Source organism: Macrobrachium nipponense, chromosome 26, assembly GCF_015104395.2.
Source record: "Macrobrachium nipponense isolate FS-2020 chromosome 26, ASM1510439v2, whole genome shotgun sequence".
NCBI classification, from domain to species: domain Eukaryota; kingdom Metazoa; phylum Arthropoda; class Malacostraca; order Decapoda; family Palaemonidae; genus Macrobrachium; species Macrobrachium nipponense.
In genome coordinates, this window is record NC_087215.1 from 2411947 (window position 1) to 2434892 (window position 22946).

Consider the following 22946-nt stretch of genomic DNA (forward strand, 5'->3'; position numbering starts at 1 on the left):
TTACTGAAAACAACATTTATGTTAAAAAGCTTTAAAATTCTAGGAATATCTAAAAATCTTTCATCATGGGGTAATTTTAAAATATTATGCTTACTAAATTCAAGTTTGTCATTAGTTGAATAAAAAGTTTTCCTAGCTCTTCTGCATGGCACATCTACAAAAGTCCTTGGGTATTTAAGTTTCAGTGCAATATCATAAATAGTTTTAATCTCAGCGTCAATAAACTGCGGGCTACAGACACGTAAAGCCCTTAGGAACATCCCAGAAATAAAAACAGAGAATTTAAAATTTTGATGGTGATTGGAGTAGTAATGAACAAAAGAGGCAATGTTAGTTGTATATGGACAGTTACATCAAGAAAATTCAAATTACAATGTCTTTCTTCCTCTACAGTAAATTTTATAGAAGGGACTAAATTATTGAGATTATTAAGGAATTCCTGGAGATTTTCGTGAACTGGCCAAATACAGAAAATATCATCCACATACCTAAACCACATAACTTTTTGGGGGCAAAATTCTTGGTAAGAGTTTTGTCTAAAAAAATTCCATGTAAATATTGCTAAGGACAGGAGATAAGGGATTACCCATAGCCATGCCAAACTTTTGTAAAAAAAATTTCCCATTAAAACAAAATTTACTATCTTTGATACATAACCTTATGAGACTAATGAGGTTTGCTACAGTTAAGGGAATATCATGACCTTCTAATGTATCCTCCAAATATTCAAGTAAATCATCTACAGGCACTTTTCTAAACAAAGAGACAACATCAAAACTAACCATATTAAAATCAAAATTCAAATTAAACTGTTCAATTTGTTTATAAAATCAACACTGTTTTTAATATTCGTGTCAGAAATGTTTCCTACCAAAGGTGTAAGAATTTTTACAAGCCATTTAGATAAATTATACGTAACTGAGCCCACTGAACTAATGATTGGTCTGATAGGGTTATTGATTTTGTGTGTCTTGACTAAACCATACATATAAGGTAGGGAGGCGCATTGCGCTGTAAACTGTGTAATTAAATGGTCCAAGCCCTTCAGAATGGATTTAATTTGTTTTATTAAAATGGGAGTTCACTGTGTGTGTAGGATCAGACCTCAGTTTCGTATAAGTATCAGTATCATTTAGCAATGCCATTATTTTGTTCATTGCTACTCCAATCACCATCAAAATTTTAAATTCTCTGTTTTTTTTCTGGGATGTTCCTAAGGGCTTTACGTGTCTGTAGCCCGCAGTTTATTGACGCTGAGATTAAAACTATTTATGATATTGCACTGAAACTTAAATACCCAAGGACTTTTGTAGACGTGGCATGCAGAAGAGCTAGGAAAACTTTTTAACCAATGACTAACTTGAATTTAGTAAGCATAATATTTTAAAATTACCTTTGATGAAAGATTTTTAGATATTCCTAGAATTTTAAAGCTTTTTAACATAAATGTTGTTTTCAGTAATATTAATGTAATAAAAAATTCTCCTAAAGATCTTCCAGGCTGCATATAAGAAATTCCTTGCAAAAAGTGTGATAAAGTCTATTAAGGACAGACCGGTAGATCTCTTTCACAACGTCTCAAACAGCACCAATATTCTGTGAGAACTGGACAAATATCGAATACATTATTCGTACATATGAGAGATTTAGATAATCCTATTAACTGGAGTCAAGCAAGAGCCTTAATCCCATGTAATGACACAGTTAAAAGGAATATAATTGAATCTGTTTCATCAAGTCAAATAATCGGAATGTTCTAAATTTAAGTCTTGGTTTATTTAAACTTGATGCTTTCATAATAAAAAAAGTTTTAGACAATTATAAGCAACAAAATTAATATATTCAGTTTTTACATGTTTTGGACTGTACGGACACTTTGTAGTTTCTGTTAGGGTTGAATCTATGTTTTGGTTTGTGACCGTGTGATATCCGATAATCCTGGATTATCTCTTTAACTTTTACCGTTTTGACAATTAACCATCTGGTATTTTTTATCTGTTGTTTACCTGATAACTTTCTCTCCAATTCTATTTCATTCGTTCCTTGACAATGTCTTAGTAAAGACAAAAGCGCTTGGATTTCTGACTATCATTTTCCTGGGGTATTCGCTTATTTAATGAAGTCACGTGAATCTACTGTGATTTTTAAGCATAAGATATATATATATATATATATATATATATATATAGTATATATATATTATATATTTAATATATATATCATATATATTTAATAGTACACTACACACACACACACACCAAGTCCACACCACCACACACACACAACACACACACACACATATATATATATATAATATATATATATATATATATATATATATATATATATATAAATCTCAGACAGATTGGAATTGAATTTTGAGTCCCATTTGTATAAGGAAGATGAGTCTACTATGTACTTTCAAATGAAATTGTAAATGTGTTAATTTAATAAAAGAATGGCAGTTTATCGTCTTTGACAAAGGAATATATTTTATTTGTAAAATCTGTGACTCAAGTGAATGTAGGCCTATGCTGCAGGTGAAAAGTGAATGCAATGTTTCTGTAAAAAGTGGGCTGCTTTTATATCTGCATTATTTTTTTTTGCATAGAATCGACAGTGCCTGTTTTGCCTCTCTAATTAAAACGTATAGGCCTATTTAAGCCAAGCCAGGCATATTAGAATAATATTGTTAGATAATGTGTAACAAAAGTATAAAAAACTATAACATTATAATTGCTTAGTAATTATCATAGGATATCTCCAATTATTCTATCATGAGTACGCAGGTGACTGTATAGAATGATCGACATCCATTATTATCAAAGATCATGAAAATTATCATGAAATTATTATGATAATTGATACACCAGAGTTAAAATCTATTGACGAGAAATATTTAGTTTCATCTGAACAACACCGGATGCAGACGCCAAGCATAAGCAAATGTTTAGTATCATAAGCGACCGATCTAACAAACGAAAACAAAAAAAAAATAGCGACAAAGACATGCACAAAGAGGAGCCATTAGGGCAATAAATCTGACCAATCAGGGGCCTCCTAAGATAGCCCGTACCATTGACGAATCGAGAGCGATTATTGTATAATTATCTAAAGGATGCTGTTGCCTGCTAATCAAGGTTTTATATGTTTAGATAATTTAATTAATATTTAATGAACTTGTAGATATTAGTTTTGATATATGTTTTTGAAAATTAAAATGGCTAGAATATTGACACTAGGCAACTTCAGGACAACTCTAGAGCGATTATTATATGATTATCTACGGACCTCTTTCTTTATGAACCGAGGTTAAAATATTTAAATATTTTAATTATTAATCTATAGATGTATATGGTTTTGTTTTAATATAATTTTTGAAAATTAAAATGACGCGAATATCGACACTAGGCAACTTCCCGACAAGTTAAGAGCGATTGTTGTAAAATTATTCAAAGGATGTTGTTGTTTGTAAAATATAATAAAAAATTTATATTTTATAATTACTAATGTATTAGCATGTTGAATTTTATTGTTGTATACTTTTTTAAAATAAAAACGGAGTGAATATTCGTACTAGGCAACTTCACGACAAGTTAAGAGCGGTCGATCTATGAGCATTTAAAGGACTTTTTGACTTGTGAGTAATAATCTAAAATATTTAAATATAGTTTTAATTAATTTACAGAACCATAATTTCTGTTTTTATGTAGTTATTTTCGAAAATAAAGCTTAAATTAAATTGACGCTAGGCAACTCCACAATCATAACAAACCCGCCGCCAATGGCTCCCCGAGGGAGGATGCGCTGACCACAGAAGCTTAGCTTGTCATCTGTAAATGGCCCGATATTTACCTCGTTTCAGGTCGCTCGTCATTGCCCGCGCCGGGGAAGCGACCCGTTTATAAGTGGATCGCGACTAAGTGGTGAAAATTGAAGTGCGTGAAGTGTAAAGTGGATTTAAACGCTCGGCTAAATATAGACCATCACAAAGAGTGTGAAAGTGTTGTTGTTTTGATCAAGAAGCCTTTAATAGGCCAGACGAATTTATTTATATATATTTTTTTATCGTCGGAGTTGGCAAAAACGAGGAACAGGTTAGTCCTGCCGAGGATTTAAGTCGTCTTCTTTTAAGTAATTTTTTTTTAAGTAAATTGGTATATTTCCTATAACTCAAGTCGTCTTGATAGGCAGTCGTCGTAGCCCTAAGCTACTAGACGTTTGTCCCCAGACTCGTATTCTATATATAAGATCTTTTCGTATTTTATTTATTATTTTGGGTTATTATGGATTATTTTAATGTCTCGGTGTTTGGGTAGTTTGCTGCAGAACGACGGGACAACTTCCGAACGGAAGCCAATCCTAAGTGAGGTTAGGTAGGTAAGTTCTTGTTATAGGTCAGGACCTGGCTTAATGGGGGTCGGGGGGAAGGTTAGGGTCGACGTCTGAGGCGGAACTTGTCCCGTCGTTCTACGCTCGCCCCTTGGTATTTCCTGGCATTTCGTACTTTACGTCAGGCCTGTGCGTCTGCGTGGTAGCCTAGGGCTGGACCTGTGCCCCCTGCAATTAGGATAAATGACTGAGCGGCGACAGCGGCCACCTTTCTAAAAAAGTACTTGAATTCGCTGCCATGAGGATCAGTCAAGAGTTGCGGCCCATCCTGGCAGCACGCCGAGACCTCTACATTCCTCGCGAAGTAAGTGTTTTCTCTTAAATTATGAAATAGTACTGATGGCATAATTCAAGCGCTTTTTCGGGAAGTGGCCGCATTCTGTGAGAGGTGGCCGGTATGTCGCCGTTCGATCATTCATCCTAATAGGGAAGGTTAGGATTGTTGACGGCTGCAGAACTTGTCCCGTCGTTCTACACTCGCCCCCCTGCAATTAGGATAAATGACTGAGCGGTGACATAGTGGCCACCAATCCCAGATTGTGGCCACCTTCCTAAAAAAGTACTTTATTTCGCTGCCATGAGGATCAATCAAGAGTAGTGGCCCATCCTGGCAGCATGCTGAGACCTCTACGTTCCTCGTGAAGTAAGTGTTTTCTCCTAAATTATGAAATAGTAATGGCATAATTCAAGCGCTTTTTTGGGAAGTGGCTGCGTTCCGAGAGAGGTAGCTGTTATGTTACCATTAGATCATTAATCCTAATAGGGAAGGTTAGGATTGTTGACAGCTGTGGAACTTGTCCCTGTCGTTCTACACTCCCCACCCCCGCAGTTAGGATAAATGACTGAGCGGCAACATAGTGGCCACCAATCCCAGAATGCGGCCACCCTCCCAAAAAAGTACTTGAATTTGCTGCCATGAGGATCAGTCAAGAGTTGTGGCCCATCCTGGCAGCGCACTTGAGACCTCCATGTTCCTCGGGAAGTAAGTGTTTCCTCCTCAATTATGGAATAATGGTATAATTCAAGCGCTGTTACGGGAAGTGGCCGCATTCCGAGAGAGTTGGCCGCTATGTCGCCGTTCGATCATTTATCCTAACTTGACGATTGGGTCACTGTCGTAGGGTGCCCCAGTCTAGGCAAACGAATCATGGTAATAATCATTATAATAATTGACCCACTGAAAAGATGCAGTTACTCTACCCACCTCCAAGAACAGCCTGATCTAACCTATCTTGTTAGTGGTAGGGGGTGGTGTTCATTACTTAAGATTCTTTGCAGCATCCCTTTGGCCTCAACTGCAACCATTTTCATTCTTTTGCACTGTACTTCCATTCATATTCTCTCTCTCTCTCTTCCATCTTACTTTCCACCCTTTCCTAACAATTGTTTTGTTGTGCAACTGCGAGGTTTTTCTCCAGTTACACCCTACAGTCAAACCTCTTACTCCCAATTTTTCTTTCAGCGCTAAATGACCTTATAGGTCCCAGAGCTTGGCCTTGAGCCTAATTTGTATATTCTACCTATTGATGGAAATTAATGAAAAAACACAACAAAATACATATCAATAAAACATTATATATCACTTATAGAATCCACTTACACTTTATTATTATATTGATGTAATCACCTTAAAAATATTTAAAATCAGAATTTCATACGTAGGCAGCTCTCTCTCTCTCTCTCTCTCTCTCTCTCTCTCTCTCTCTCTCTCTCTCTCTCTCTCTCTCTCTCTCTCTCTCTCTCTCTCTCTCTCAAGTTCCCGTGTAAAATTGAAAGATGTTCCCCAAAAATCTGCAACAAAGTGAAGCGTGAAAACGTGAAGCACTTAAAAGTGGAGGTCCACTGTAATGATAATGTGCTATTACAGTGTTGTTACCACTTCATTTGTGCACAAAGTACATTTAAAGCAGTAAAGTACATGTATATTGATTTGTTGTGCAGAAGCCTCCAACGGCTAATTCCCCAGTTTTCAGGCTTCCCCCCCCCCCTGTTTTCTGCTCTCTGACTACAGTAGTATTCAGTTTCATGATGCCTCAGCTGCATGCTATTGAGCAGAGAATATTCCTACCACACTTGGTAATAATAAACCTCGTGATCACATTTAAGCTTAGAAATTTTGTCTCTGTATTAATCGTTTTTTGTTAACAATAATGTGAATTTATATCCGGTGGTTTGTGGTCAAAGCCACGAAACTGTACTCCCACCCTTAGCTTCAAGTTATAGCTTACTAGACCCTATATTACTGATAAACCACACACTCTGAAGTCAATGCCAGGATTAGGTGTAGTCTAAGGGTTAGGGCAAAGCTCTTCCCAATCCGTTAGAAGCTACGTTGCAGCCTAGCTTAGGTTAGCACGTATATCAACAAGGGTCAAGGGAAGGGTCCCAGACAACTCATTGTGCGTTTTCATCATGAAAGTTTTGCGAATTTACTCTCTTTCCACTTTAAACCACTACAGTGGGCCCCGCATATTCACATTCTCCGGATTCGCACTCTCTGGACCATGTCTACCCATTATTTGTGGGAAATTCACCTATTCACGGTATTTTTCTATGAGAAATATCCACAAATTCCTGGGTTTTTTTAATCAATTTCATATAAAACTATTAAAAAAACCAGGTACAGGCAGTCCCCGGGTTACTACGGGTTCGGGTTACGATGTTCCGAGGTTAAGGCGCTTCTCAATTATATTCATCAGACATTATTTCCAGGGTTACGAGACCTACAACACTCATCTGGCAGATGAAATATGACACCAAAAATGCAAAATAATCAATATTTGAAGGTTTTTTTTTTATGAAAAATGCAATAAGAATGCAGTTTTTCATAGTTTTCAATGCACCCAAAGCATTAAAAGTAAGGTTTTCTTAGGATTTTTGATGATGTTCCGGATTACGACGATTTTCAGCTTACGACGCGTCTCAAGAACGGAACCCCCGTCGTAACCCTTGGGGACTGCCTGTATGAACATTTTTAGTGGATTTTTCTTGAGTTTTAACTAACAAAATAGGCTGTTTCCAGCATTTTTATGGGGGTTCCAACTATTTGCGTATTCTAATTATTTGCTGGGGGTCTGGTACACATTCCCTGTGAATATGGAGGACTCCTTTACTTACCAAGCCAATATATATATATAAGTGTATTTGTATTAGTCTGTATCAAAATTTTTGACAGTTCACTTTCACAACATAACAGATAATCATGTTATTTTATATGTTTACGAAATAATATGGAATTGCAATTGTCAAACTCACACTTTCAACTGAAATCACTTTGGCCTGCCTAGGCCTGTGCATTGTGTTACCAGTAATTTTTTAAGTACAGATTATAATAAATTGAAAAATTCCTGATTTATAAAAAGAGCAAAAGTATTCATAAATTTTTTCAAACACTGAGAAATAAATTGTCCAAATTGTCACATGCTTTAGCCAGTAATAACTCACCAAAACAGCTTTCAGAATGTACAATGTCCATCTTGATCATCTTGATAGACCAGGCTAACATTTTCAACAGAAATTCATTGTGTAATACAGTAATTTGCCAATGTTTTTTTCTTACTACAGTATACTTTAGCCTAACAGTGAATCACAAGAAACACATTTGTAATGAAATCCAGGCTTCAAACACCAATAGTAAATATTGCATTCCGGTAAACTCAAACTGTCACTGAAATACAGTTCTGAAGTGCTTTGCCTGAACTTTTTTCTTCCTGTGCGGTATCATAAAATGCCTCAGAATTACAAGGAAACACTTAGGCTATATTCGAAATATTTGGGCCTCAAACCAAAAAATAAGGAAAAATGTACCACTCAAGTTCCCTTGGGTCACACTGTCCAAAAAGTACTACTCTTTTTCTTTGTAACAGGGATTAGAAAACCATAACAAAGACTAGTGCTTTGATTGGTTATTGGTTGTTATTCTGTGAGGTGGAATTAGTCCACCAATAGTGAGGCAGCATTTCAGTGATGTAGGAAGGCCACCAATGTTTCTCAGATATGGATAGGTAGTACTGATTTTGAAAAGACCCTCGTGGAGTTTTAAGGTTATTGTTAGAACCCATCATATTATGTAGGTTAGTTGTAGCACAGAGTGTGTTAGGATTGGTTAGGCAGTATCCCTGGAAGTATCAGTGGTACATTTTCATGCTTGTAGTCTGAAGTTCTTCATGTCGTTGATGCAAATTGCAGTCATGAACACTAGTTTTCTGCACAATTCTCTTGTCTTCTTTGCATATTTTATCATTCATGTTGGTGTAAGTCTTTTCCTTTTTTTATTTTCCTGTAACCAAATATCTGGTATTCCCTTGTCCTCATAAATATCAGATGCATGAATAGAATAGACAAAAAAGTGGTTAAAATTATATTTATAGAATGCTGGGTTTGTATCTTTGGGGTAGATCTTTTTTCAATATATCTTCCTTTCTCATTAACAGATGGATTTGAAAGACGAAGAAATTCTAGCTCTGTCCTGGGACAACTATGCAAAGCAGTTCCATGACAAGTTGTCACAGCTGTGGCACAAGGTAAGGAAGCTGTAAAGAAATATAAGATTTCGTGAATAATATATTCAAGTCAGCCATTAGTATCAAGACGTAGGGTAGTGTTTTTTATTATACTTTACTTACTCCACTTTTTTTTAATCTATATTTTCTTGTAAAGTATAAAGTGCCACATTTACAAATGCCTCTTTCACTAGTCCTAGCAAATTATGTATTTCCTATGAACTTCATCTACATAACATAATTTTCTTTATTAAAGATAATAAATTTGTTATGATTCTAGTGTCGTCTATCTGTGTAATGTACTGTGCCGTAATTTTAGCCTAATTTTTCCCTTATTAATTGTGCAGGAAAGGTTCACCGATGCCACTATCACCTGTGAAGGGAAGTTTTATTCTGTCCACAAGATCGTACTCTCAACCTGCAGTCAGTTCTTCGAGAGGGTGTTTGAGTACACTGTTGGAAAACATCCCGTGGTAGTATTACCCGACGTCAAGCAGTACGAATTAGAAGCCCTGCTGAAATTCATGTACGAAGGAGTGCTGCAGATTGCTCGGAAGGACCTGCCGCGACTCATGAAAGTCGCCGACTTGCTGAAGATCAGAAGTTTATGCGGCCCAGAGGAATGGACAGCTGACGATGTAAGTACTAGAGATAATCACGCCAATGCGGTTGACAAGATGTCCCTTCCGAAAGTCACTCGACCCCTGGATGTTTCCGGCAGTCCGACTTGCAACAAGAAGAGGAAATTAGAGGAGGAAAGAACCACCGCCACGTACGCCACTCAGACGTTCGCGCACCATCCCCACGCTTACGAAATACACAAGACTCAGGAGACCTACCAGACGGCAACGCTGAGGATTCCCGGCGAGGCGGTGCCTTTGAGCGAGCTGGCGAGAGAATTGCCACACGACAACTTGGGCAGCCTGAAGAGCATTGCTACGTCAGTCATGGGTTTTGAGACAGACAGACAGTATCACCACGAAGTACACGAAGCCAACATAGCAAAAGAGGTCATGGTTGTTTACGTATTTCCGTTTCCCCATTACTGCAGACATGTTAAACGTCATTGATGTACTTCGTAAGGAGGTGGTATGGATTTTGGATGTTTATTAAAATGAGAATGTAATTGTTTTGGTCAGAACTCACTTTTGAAGATTATATTCATATACTTTCAGACCGAAGTGAATATTAAAGACGAATTCATGGATGATGTTTCAAACAGTCAAAACGCCGCAGTCACTGCAGAAGTTGAGGACGACGGGAGGGAAGGGAACGCCTCCGGTGAATCCTTCTTGCCACATCAGCCGGATCTGACCGAGTTATCGCAAGCGGAAGCAGTGCATCCTCTTTCCGAAGACATTGCAGGGCCTTCGGGTGTTCACGAGGTAAGTCTTTCTGCACTAACGGGAGCAGAACTTACACGTGCGGCTGAGGGTTGTGTTGTGATGTCCCTCTTTTTGTTATCATAAGTCCTCCTTCCTGGTAGGGGGTTATTACCATAAGTGCATCTCACACAGTTCACTGTAGGCATTACTTAAGGTTTTAGCAGCATCCCTTCGCCCCCTAACTGCAGCCCCTTTCATTCCTTTGATTTTACTTCATTTCATATTCTTTTTCTTCCATCATCATACTTTCCACTCTCTCCCAATCATTGTTTTGTAGTGCAACTGCAAGGTTTTCCTCCTGTTATGCTTTTGAAACCTTTTCACTTTCAGTTTCCATTTCAGAGGCCTCATAGGTCATAGTGCATTGCCTTTGGCCTAATTTTATATTTCCACTTCATTTCAGCAGCTCTCCTTATTCTTGGTTTTTAGTTAGACTTTGTTTCTCATTATCATACTATGTGCCAGCATGAGTTGAAGAGAAAGATAAGGAAGATTGAAGAGAAACGTTGAATGTTGGGACCACCTGAGCTCAATCAGACATTGCTGTGTATTTATTTTAGTCTTTAGCAGTATGTATCATAATATCTCTTAGCGCCTCAGTGGCGTGGTTGGTATGGTATTAGCGTCCCCCTCGGTGGTCGCGGGTTCGATTCTCGGCCATTCCATTGAGGAGTGAGAGATGTTTATTTCTGGTGATAGAAGTTCACTCTCGACGTGGTTCGGAAGTCACGTAAAGCCGTTGGTCCCGTTGCTGAATAACCACTGGTTCCATGCAACGTAAAAGCACCATACAAACATAATATCTCTTAGTCATTATCCCAAAATGTGTTTGCAAGTATGTTATGTATGTATTTGAAATGCCACATACATTTATAAAAATCTGAAAGAGAATGTAACTTTGCAGTTATTGTAAGATGTTAAATGACAGAATCCACATTCCAGATAATATTATAACTAAGCCTTCCACCTTCTTTGGAACATTAACCCTTAAATGCCGAATGGACGTATTAAACGTCGAGTCAAAATCTCCCCGATTTCCGAATGGACGTACCATACGTCGGCTCAAAAAAAGTTTTTTTGTTTTTTTAAAAATTCGCGGAAAAATACTTATAGGCCTACCAGCCGAAAACTTTTGAATCACGCGCCTTGGGGGATGCTGGGAGTTCACGGATCAAGGCATTGTTTTGTTTACAATCGTTACGCAGGCGCGCAAGCGCGAATTTCTTTCTTATCGCACTAAAAAGTATCAGTGACACATCTCAAAAATTATCTCGTGACTTTGACATAATTTTTGCACCGTTTTAAATTATCCGTTACATGAAGTATTATATATGAAAATGTGCGCAATTTCATTTAGAATACAACTAAAAAATAATCATGATTGTAACTTTTATGAGTTTTGAAATATTTTCATATAAATAACGATAAGTGCAAAAATTTCAACCTTCGGTCAACTTTGACTCTACCGAAATGGTCGAAAAACGCAATTGTAAGCTAAAACGCTTACATTGTAGTAATATTCAACTATTTACCTTAATTTTGCAAGAAATTGGAAGTCTCTAGCACAATATTTCGATTTATGGTGAATTTTATGAAAAAACTTTTTCCTTACGTCCGCGCGGTAACTCTTCTGAAAAAAATCATATATGCTGATTGTGGTAATGTTTGCACCATTTTAAAATTAGCCGTCACATAAAGTTTAATATATGGAAATGTGCGCAATTTCATGCACAATACAACTAAAAACAACCCATGGTTGTACCTTTTATCAGTTTTGAGATATTTTCATATAAAAATGATAACGTGACAAATTTTCAACCTTCGGTCAATTTTGACTCTACCGAAATGGTCGAAAAAACGCAATTGTAAGCTAAAACTCTTATATTTTAGTAATATTCAATCATTTACCTTCATTTTGTAACAAATTGGAAGTCTCTAGCACAACATTTCGATTTATGGTGAATTTATGAAAAAAATAACATTTTCCTTACATCCGCGCGGTAACTCTTCCGAAAAAATCATACGTGCGATTGTGGTAATGTTTGCACCATTTTAAATTAGCCGTTACATAAAGTTTTATATATGAAAATGTGCGAAATTTCATGTAGAATACAAAGAAAAATAATTGAAGGTTGTACCTTTTCTCATTTTTGAAATATTTGCATATAATTCACGATAAATAGAAAAAAAAACCACGTTTGGTCAACTTTGACTCTACCGAAATGGTCGAAAAACGCAATTGTAAGCTAAAACTCTTATATTTTAGTAATATTCAATCATTTACCTTAATTTTGCAACAAATTGGAAGTCTCTAGCACAATATTTCGATTTATGGTGAATTTATGAAAAAAACTTTCCTTCCCTCCGCGCGCGGATTCTCCGCCCTAAAATCTCCGATTGCGTACATCAAATTCTCGGAAAATTTGCTCCGTTTCATATTAGGCATTTCATAGAGTTTTATATATGAAAATGTGCGCAATTTCATGTAAAATAAAAGGAAAAATATTTGAAGGTTGTGGTTGTAGCTTTTCTCATTTTCGAAATATTTGCATATAAATCACGATAAATAGAAAAAAACCACGTTTGGTCAACTTTGACTCTACCGAAATGGTCGAAAAATGCAATTGTAAGCTAAAACTTTTACAGTATCGTAATATTCAATCATTTGTATTCATTTTGAAACAAATTGGAAGTCTCTAGAACAATATATAGATTCACGGTGAATTTTTGAAAAAATCATTTTTTTACGTCCGCGCGTTATCAATTCGTACATCATTTTGTGATAATATTTTTCCGGTGTTGCTTTTATTGTTTTGCAATGTATTATATATCAAAATGATTATAATTTAGTGTACAATACAACGAAAAAGAAAGAAACTCGTTAGCTTTCACCGTTTTTTGCACAGCGTGATTTTAATACAATTATGTATGAATTTTATTTTTTTTGCTACCATATATCGCATTATTGACATATGATAATGATATTATTTTTCATTTCTGATGATTGCATACTAAACTTCAGGCAATGACAAAAAAAGGAGCCAAAAATAAACTCTTAACCTTCAAAACTAAGCGCGCTGTGATTTTTTGAAAAAATTATTTTTTCCGCTTCCGCGCTCACTCAAAACCGGCTCCGGCATTCGGGGGAGTTTTTTATTTTTACCGCTTCGGCGTTTAAGGGTTAATTACGTAGTTGTTTTATCATTATTGCAGTATAGACATTTTAGATAATTACATTACCTTTATGTATTTTTGTGCATTGGGAAATATATTACAGCATATGTTATAAAAAATTTATTGTTTTGCATAGATGTACAGTAAGAAAATTCCATCCTGAACATATTATAGTACCTAGGGCTTTAGATCTGTTGTGTTTTCTATTGCTGTGCAACATCATTAAGTAAAATTTGATAATTCCATGTTTGGACCTTCTCTTGAATCCCATTTGTGTTCAGCTTAAAGTGCTCGGTTAGGATATGTATGCACATGTTTTCATTTAACCCTGCAGTTGACCGATAGACTGTATAATTTACTCTATATCTTTTCTTTGAGACATGAATTTCAGGCCTTAGATTACTCTTGTTTCTGACCTTAACCTTGTAATCAGGTAAATTTTTAAACCCTACTAATTGGAGTTCATGTTATCTTAAAGTTTTTATTTCACAATTTTTCTAAGTTTTGCATTGTGTATGATCATGTTTGCAATAGTAAGATTTATGTACTTAGACTTATTTGTAAGACCTATTTGTCACTAAAGTTCTGATTAATGTGAGTGCTGTCTTACAAAATGCAGAGGTTTTTAAGGATTGCTGCAAGATTGGTAAAGTCTGATGGGAGAACCTACCAACGAGTTGGAAGTACGAAAGAAAGAGCCCTTATTACCACTTCATGGTGTCAGGGGGAAAAAAATCTTGTTGTACATGAAGTAGTCTTGATTCTGAAGGTAAAGTATTCAGAACAGAGAAACTTCAAAACATTAATTCATATTCCTCAAAGTATTCAGAACAAAGAAATATCTAATTTCAAAAGAGTAATATACGTTTTTCAGACACAGAACGAGATTCTGACAAATTACGCACTCATATTACAGTATTGTATGTAGCTCTTGTCGTGTAAAAAATGATTTGCACTACGAGCATGCAAAGAGCTTGCTCATTACCGGTAATGTTTTGATAGTGTTTTGATCTTGCAGGAAGTTCAGTTGCAGGCTGCAGTTGAAGTGGTGATGGGGTAGCCGAAGGTGAAGAGGAGGAGTCCCTCTACACACACAGTCCCCAGTCAGCCCAGTGGGAAGCAGAAAGCGCCCCAACGACCGGACGGACGACCAAGAAGAACCAGGCGAGACAGGGGACGGTGAATTACACGTGCCCCTTTTGCAACAAACTGTTCCTCGACAAGTTCAAGTGTAGCCGTCACATGTATGCCCACACCGGTGAGAAGCCGTTCATATGTAACATTTGCGCCCGGAGATTTTCCAGAAAAGATAATCTGCAAAAACATATGAAGGACAAACATAAGCTCTTCAGAGGCCAGTTTTGATTAGTTTGAGATGTGTAATTCATTAGGGAGTACTATTAGCTAAAAATGTAAATTCCTCTCTCTCTCTCTCTCTCTCTCTCTCTCTCCTCTCCTCCTCCTCTCTCTCCTCCTCTCTCTCTCTCTCTCTCTCTCTAGATATAATCTACTTATCCTCTAATCAATTTTGTAGTCAAGAGATTGTAGTAGATGTAGTAACATGCTGTTGCTTGTCGTTGACTATTTGTTCGTAGGCAGACGCATGATGTAACCAGATCTACGATATTGGTAATATATTTTTTTCTCTTTTAGGTGTCATTGCTCAGATTGCAGGTGATCTTTGACACTTATTCTCTACACCTTTTAAGTTAGATGCTTAATCCATTCATCATATGGCTACAGTTAGTGTTAGCCCATCTTAGTAGCATATTCAACTGACCTGTAAAGTGACACGATGCTTTTCAGCAATTGTTTTCAACCAGTAATTTAATTTTGCCCAAAGTAAAGTTAGAGTGATTAATGGCAATTCATTGGGCAGCCCAAATTATGCCTGGCTCCTTAACAAAATAATCTGTAGATATTTTGAAAGAATTTAAGCTAACATTTTTCACATGTGGATTAAATTGGGACTACAACATACAATTAGACTTTAATGGGAAATTTGAAGATAGGTTATTCAAAGCAAAATTTTCTCTGTGGAAACCTGTATTTTTTTTTCATTTTACTTAAGATTACAGACTGTTTCTTTTCTTTGTAGATGTTTTGTTTTGACATTTTTTATTGTTCAATTTTTATTTTACTTAATTGTAGGGCAGAGCATGAGAAGGCAGTATAAACATGAAGAAACAGAGAGAACAAACACAAGTATCAGAAGTACACAGTACACAAAAATTAAAAATTTAAAACTGATCATTTTCACCAAAATACTAATCTAGTTTATGCCTCACTTGGGAAGAATGATGTATATTCATGGAGATCAGATGGCTTAGTAGGAAGTAATTACTGGACAAAAGTATTATTAACCAGGAGCTAAAACCTGTTGAAGAATCCTCACAATTCAACAAGTGAACAAAAGTAGCAAGTTTTGGAGAAGGGGACAGCGGGTGCCAGTTGCCATTGAACTTTCAAGAGTTGGACAGACAGGAGCTTCATGTTCATTGGGAAGTGGTTTGTGAGTGTGACTAGGAATCTCACCCAGGATTTCAACTCTTTAATGTCAAATGGTCCGCAAACAGTAACATTGCTGACGTTTGCTTAAGTACGACAGGAAATTTCCTCAGTTACTCCAAACTGGACTCTATAAAACTGTTATTGATAGACAGCAGAGTCATTCACCGTGTCTTTAGTCTTCTTTCTTAGAAAAGGAATGCACACCCATTAACATAAGCTTATTGTTTGTTTGTGAGTAACCAGTAATAAATCTTTTCCTATGAATCTCAAGTTCAAGTACCAGCACTTTAGCTCCCAAAGATGCCTTTAAATTTTCATTTATACCTTCCTGAAGCATACAATTACAATGTCTTTGAAATTAATGTCCTCTGAATTATTTCCCCTGGACTTCTTAGCTATGGGATAACAATTTCAAATTAGATCTCAGGTCATACTTTGTTTTATGTTGTTTTCAAGTTAATTTAAAATTAAATTAGCTTCAGTGGTGCTGAGAGAGATTCCCCCTTGGCACAACCTTCTCTGCCAACCTCAGTAGGGTCCCTATCTCTTCACGGCTGGAGACTGTCCAGTATCTCTTGCAAGCGAGAGGTTTTTCTTGCAGGGCAGTGGCTCAGATGTCAGGCTACCTCAGGATGTTAACCGAGTACCAGGGCAAGTGGACCATCTGCTGTGATTGATGTGGTCAACGGGGTTTCTCTCCACTTTCTGCTCTTTTTCTGAAGAGAGAAATCTTTCTCTGCCATCAAAGGCTACAGGCCTGCCTTAGTATATCTTCTATGTCTGAAAAATGCAGCCATCACTTCGTCCTGAGAGATCTCTATGTTGTTCAGGAGTTTTGAGCAATCTTGTTCACCAAGGAAACTCAAACCTCCTACATGGGACCTTACTCTGGTTCTGAGTAGTCTCACTCGAGCTCTGTTCGAACCCCTACATCGTTTGTCAGGCAGGGAACTGACTTTGAAAACAGTTTTCCTTCTGGCTTTGGCTTCCTCAAAAAGAGTTGGAGAGCTCTTAGGTATAGATTATGGCATAAAACACACCAGGGGTGGGGTCCACGTCTTTCGAATTTGTCCCGGAATTCATGGCTGAGACTCAAACTCTCGGTTCACAGTTCCAATCCTTCCCTGAAGGAATTTGTTAACAATGATCCTTAAGAGGTACTGCTTTGTCCTGTCAGAGCACTGCGTTATTATTTAAAAAGGATTCGCCACCTGAGACTTGGGTGTTCCATACGTACAGTGCTTTTTCACATACGTTATATATATATTCATAAAATAATCAGTCTGACTTAACGGCTGATATTCCAAAGTTACAGGGCTGTAACCCTAAAGTTACAGTGCCATAACTAGGATTACAGCTGCGTAATCACTGTAATGAGGTGAGAAAACCAGTTTAGGGTTCTCTCTCTCTCTCTCTCTCTCTCTCTCTCCGGGTCCATCTCTCTGTCTCTCTCTCTCTCTCTCGCTCCTCCTCTCTCCTCTCTCTATCATCTCTCTCTCTCTCTCTCTCTCTCTCTCTCTCCTCTCTCTCTATGCGATATTCAAAGTTATGGCTTTTCCCAGATTAAACACGTTTTGACCCAGTTCCAGTCTGTAGAGAATTCTGTAACAATAACGTTCAAACATTTTATGAGGAATGAACAAAATATATCAGAATTTTCAACATTTTTAGTCAGTCCATTTATAAGGTTCTTACGAGAATATAATATTTGAGATCGAATATAATTTTGCATGTATTTATAAAAGTCTCATCATCACACGATTTACTAAAGTGGTGAAGAAAACCACAATGATGTAAGTATAATTTATATATTAAAAATATGTATAAAATGAGAGCTTTTAAGAACCTGTTCAGTTGTCATCAATCTGATTGTTCAGGAGAATCGAGCAGGTTCTCGAAAGTTCTCGTTTTGTGTGCAATTTTAATGTATATTCGGGCTTTCCCTCCGAGAGTGAGGTTGCATACTTGATGGTTTAGTTAAACCATTTTTTTTAACTTAAAGTTGTTATGGCTTAGTTATTTAAATGGAAGTTTTAGAAATGGGAAGTACTTTAAGTAGGTTGTGAAATTAAACAGTTTAAAAAAAAAAGTTAATTCAGCATTATTCAGTGTCAGCAGTCACTAATTAGAAGGGGTTTGATGTCTAAATTAGTAATTCTTGCCATGAGATCTCTGCACTGTTATTTGTAGTTTTAGAAATTTTAAGTTGTGGCATTGCCACAAATCCTGAAATGAGAGAAAGCTAGTGAGGTAGGTCTTGGGATGGTAGAGTCTCTCTTTCTTAAATGACCTTACTTTCTGTTTATAGTCAAGAAACTTGGAAGTATTGACTGTAATTGGTATTAATTTCAATTTTTATTTATTTAGGTTGATTATCACATGCCTTATATTTATTATTTGTTTTGCAAAAGTATTCTTATATACCTTTTATGTATATATATGTACTTGGCAGTCATCTGTTATCGGTGGACTTGGTTATTGGCGATCCGGTTTTATGGTGCTTGTCTAGTGCCATAAAGTAGGCGGTTTATGGCGCCATAACGGGCCGAGTTCTGGTTATCAGTGCCATAAATCGCCAAGTGTCAGTTAATGGCGGTTTTCGCTTATCGGCACACCCTCGGGTACGGAACCCCCGCCGATAACCGCGGACTGCCTGTACAGTACTGCACTGTGAAATGTGTGCTACAATTTTGACCATGTCTTTAAAGTCCTCTGCTTCGTGAGGAAGGAAATTGGGCTTTTATTCATCACAGCAAGTCACATTGCAAAAATAAAGTTTGCTTCATATCCGATGCGAGTTATCACCATCGCTGGTTGTGGTTTGAGGTCTAGAGAAAAATATAGTTACTTTGTCAAGAGTTAGTTTGCATCAGGAAAGTACCTACGCCTTTTAGCATATGAACTGTCCTCTATTCTATGATGTGAAAGGCCATTTGATTTACAGTTGCCAAGTCATTCAGAAATGCCAAAAGTTCCTCTTTGAGGAAAGGAAAATCTGTATCCAGGTAAGAGTTGCATCAGGTTGTATAGTATTGATCTGACTGTTCTTCAAGTGTAACATTGTAGTTTGCTTTCTGGATAGAATGAGTGGTTTTGACCCTTTTATTTTATTTTAGATGTCATTACAGTCAGGATTAGGAAATAGCTAAAAGATGGATTAACAATAATATCAAAGGCCCTATAGTTGCTGAATGTAATTATTTTTATTTCAAATCCAGTTTCGAAGTTCGAGGATGTAATGCAAACGCTGGATCTCCTTTAATGATACCATTGTTTGACGTATTAGTACTGTAGAGGACTGATAGGTAAAGAATGATGTTAGGAATGATTTTTAACTTTACAATAATTGTAGTTGCATAGGACCCTCTTAACTCGGAAAAAATTGTCCTAGGGCTTGTATATAGGGTACATCCCAGTTTGGGAATTATCATGAGAATATCCCTTATTGATCTCATTCCTTGAGGTAGCTGTATTGGTAAGTCATAAGGCATCTTGTTTATTTATGTTGATTAGCTTGAGAAGCAGATAGAAACCTGTCTCGTAGTATTGGAAGGTCAAATCAGACTTGTTCTTCTTCCCATTGTAGGCTGTAGAGATGATGAAAATGGCCCAAATTATCCATGGTTTTAAATTGGTAAATAATAATTTTTTTATGTTATATATATCACATTGTGTTTGGTTTCTAATTACTTGTAGTTTTCATATATGTACTATATTACTTTGGCCAACTTTTTCAGTGATATTTTTAACCTGCAGTGTCTCATGCTTAGTATGTGTATGACAAGTTAGAATTATAACTAAGTGCTGTGCACTTGTCCTGAAACTAAATTTGGGTGATTTATATTCACTATATTTTGAATTGATGTCAGTCTCCATTACACAAAATCATCTCAAGATACCATTATCCTTTTTAAACTTGATAGGAAGGGAACAGCATGGTTTATAAGTCTGAGTCTGTTATAAGGACAAAAGATTTTACCATGATCATATTGAAGGTTAGGTGATGATAAGTACAGCAGTGTTTATGGATTTATTCAGGACATATTCTTATTAGTGCAAAAACTAGAGAATGCCAGGGAATCGTTCTGATTGGGTGGGTAGAAACATGAAGTTATGGGCTAAAAATCCAAAAACTAAACATTTCAAAACCTTGTTTATCTGAGCCCAGTACAGGCAGTCCCCGGGATATGACGGGGGTTCCATTCTTGAGACGCGTCGTAAGCCGGAACATCATAAAAAATCCTAAGAAAACCTTACTTTTAATGCTTTGGGTGCATTAAAAACTATGTAAACTGCATTCTTATTGCATTTTTCATCAAAAAACCTTTAAATATTGATTATTCTGCATTTTTGGAGTCATATTTCTTCTGCCAGATCAGCGTTGTAAGTGCCGTAACCCTGGAACGTGTGTCGTAAACTTGGAAATAATTTCTGATAAATATAATTTAGAGGCGTTGTAACCTCGGAACGTCGTAAGCCGAAGCCGTCGTAAGCCGGGGACTGCCTGTAGTTTGAAGATTATATTCCAGGAATGGGCCAGAGATTAGGTGATTAATTCGTTAACAAAATCCTTCCATTTTACAATCCCTGTTGTCACTTTTCTCAGGTTATATATAACTAGAACATATCCTGTTAAAAAGAATTTTTGCAATCTTCATGTGCATAGATGGATAATCACTTAAAATTCATAATTTCAGGCTAATGTTTTAACTTGTGCACATAACAGAAACTGAAAAAAAGCACAAGCGTGACTTCTGATCTAAGTATTTGAGGAACTTGAACAAATCTGCATTAACAAAACATAATGAAAACTAAAATACATATAGGCATAGAGACCACAGGAAGAAGAGGAAAATTGCAGAGACATTGTCAAGCTTAAGTCATTCATGAAGCACTCAGGAGACTGGGTTTGTGCCGTTGGAAGATGCATTTAATGTGAATCTTAGTCAATTGATTATTTTGTGATGAAAAGAATTTAATCGTTTATTCTTGATACGTATTCCTATGTACAAGAATCTTCTAACAATTCACTAGTATTTTAAGAGATGTTGGTAAATTACATTTGTTCCTCTTCTCGAGAAGTTAGGAGGGTCTCATTTCATAATTAGGGTCTTATTTCAGCAGAATAAGTCCCAGTACAGACTGCCAATTCATGTTCGATCAACTGTGAGGTTCACAGGTTTATGGTAAAAAAAACAGAGGTATGAATGGTTTAGGCCACAGAAGTCAGTCTGGATCATAACAGTCAGTCGTTACAAAAGTATTTTTAGTCCTTCTGGATGCTGTGGTTCACACTGTGTTGCATATTCTGTATATATACTTTTCAGGCTATAGACAGTCCCTTTAGACTTGAATTAGATATTTTATCTTTTTATAATTTTTAACAAGGTCTGGTACTCATATATGTGATACCTGGCAGCAGCTTGTGAATTTTGAAGTATATCTGTTTGGTTTCATGTACAGTATTTAGACGTGCATTGTACAAAATTTCACATTCATTCTTGCAGACTTTTGTATCATGTCAAATGTTTGATATCAATTTTTTACATTTGATCTTTGTTATTTCATAAGACAAAAATCCTATGAAAGGTTTTCAGGGATCAAATAGAAAAGCTACGGTACATAGATTTTAATTTTCCTTATGTTTATTCGTTCGTTTCCCATAAGTTTAGTCTCATTTAATTTTTCAGCATTCTCGTTTTCTTTCGAGGAAAAATGTTTTACGGTACCATGAATCCGTTACTCCACCAAAATTTCCGAATCTCTAGTCGTACCCAGATTTTTTTGTGTCATGTTTGTGATAGGCTCATTTTAAAGAATTACTGTACTATTCAGTAGCTGTTCTGAGCAGTTTTAGTGTTACAATGTATCCCATCTATGTAATAACTAAATACGTAACTTGTTGTAGGGTAACTTTAGAATTTATTTGTATAATAATCTAATAAAGATGAAAGCTTAACTTGAGGTGGTTGGTATTATATCCTTCAGTACTTTTAAGGTGATTTTCAGTATTCTAAGGCATACAGTTATCTGTTTAAGGTTATCACTATGACTGCCCTGTAATGTACAACATACAGTTGAATAATGTACTACAGGGATTTATTTTCATCCATTCCTGTGTTCCTTCTCACACATTGCTGCCAGTCATCAACATCATTTTATTCCCCTTGTAAAACAGTACCTGGCCTGATTTTGACACTGATGGTTTAGAAAGCTCTTGGAGTGGTGATTATAGGTAAATGATACTGTTTTTACCGCAGCTTAATTGAACTGTTAGTATCATGAAAGTAACTAAAAAAAATATGTATTCTAAAACTTGTAACATTTCATTAGTTTCTTAGTTTGGAGAATATTTTCCTTTACAATATTCAGACTGGAAGTTGTATCCACTATGTTGTAAATTGAAAAGATTTCACATTTTCGGATACATGAGAGGTCACTGTCAAGCTAATCTTGTCCTTCTAGATTTTCCTATGAATTCAAACAAAAAACATGTTTCTATGTGCTCTGAAGCCTATACAGTATAGTATAGTATACTTTTGATGTGAAAGTGAGACACTTTCTTGGAGAAGGAGTTAACTATACATTGTAATTCTAGTTGTATCCCAAATCTTATTATACTTGCCTTCTGAAAACCATAATTTTTTTTTTTTATTTTCATTTACTGTACATATGTATATGATGTGTGTACATATTTTGCCAAATGAAATAGAAAAAGTACTCATTGATATTTGAGTCTCCCAGTGACTGTGCCTTCTATTCTTTTATTTTCTTTTTTATTTATTTATTTGCATATTGGAAAGTGTATCTGGCCCTGCGGTTGGTGGTAGCTGGTGACCAAGTACCATTTATGCTCTATCATTCCTCTACTCTTATGAGCTAGTCAGGAAGCTTATGCTATGATTTGGTATGGATTTTTGAAAATGGAATTACGTAAGTGTTTATAAAGAAGTCCAGGGGTTCAAAAGATCAACAGCAAGAA

The 22946-nt window shown here is 36.3% G+C and overlaps 1 protein-coding gene across 2 annotated transcripts; it reads left to right on the plus strand.

Annotated features, from left to right (window-relative positions):
• The first annotated feature begins 3789 nt into the window (after nucleotides 1–3789).
• On the plus strand, nucleotides 3790–14867 carry LOC135199962 (uncharacterized). 2 transcript variants are annotated; one of them, XM_064228089.1, is made up of 6 exons: nucleotides 3790–4097; nucleotides 4518–4696; nucleotides 8826–8915; nucleotides 9242–9904; nucleotides 10070–10279; nucleotides 14472–14867. In XM_064228089.1, the coding sequence occupies exons 2-6, from the start codon at nucleotides 4631–4633 to the stop codon at nucleotides 14511–14513; spliced, it is 1071 nt and encodes a 356-aa protein (XP_064084159.1). In that variant the 5' UTR covers nucleotides 3790–4097; nucleotides 4518–4630; the 3' UTR covers nucleotides 14514–14867. The 2 variants fall into 2 exon arrangements, with proteins under 2 accessions (XP_064084159.1, XP_064084160.1); XM_064228090.1 differs by lacking the exon at nucleotides 4518–4696.
• Nucleotides 14868–22946: the final 8079 nt, after the last annotated feature.

Excerpts from the sequence above, each read along its gene's own strand:
- LOC135199962 (XM_064228089.1), top strand. The coding sequence starts at position 4,631 with ATGAGGATCAGTCAAGAGTTGCGGCCCATCCTGGCAGCACGCCGAGAC. Across the intron at positions 8,916-9,241 it reads TGTCACAGCTGTGGCACAAG|GAAAGGTTCACCGATGCCAC; the intron begins GTAAGGAAGCTG and ends TTAATTGTGCAG. Across the intron at positions 9,905-10,069 it reads AAGCCAACATAGCAAAAGAG|ACCGAAGTGAATATTAAAGA; the intron begins GTCATGGTTGTT and ends ATATACTTTCAG.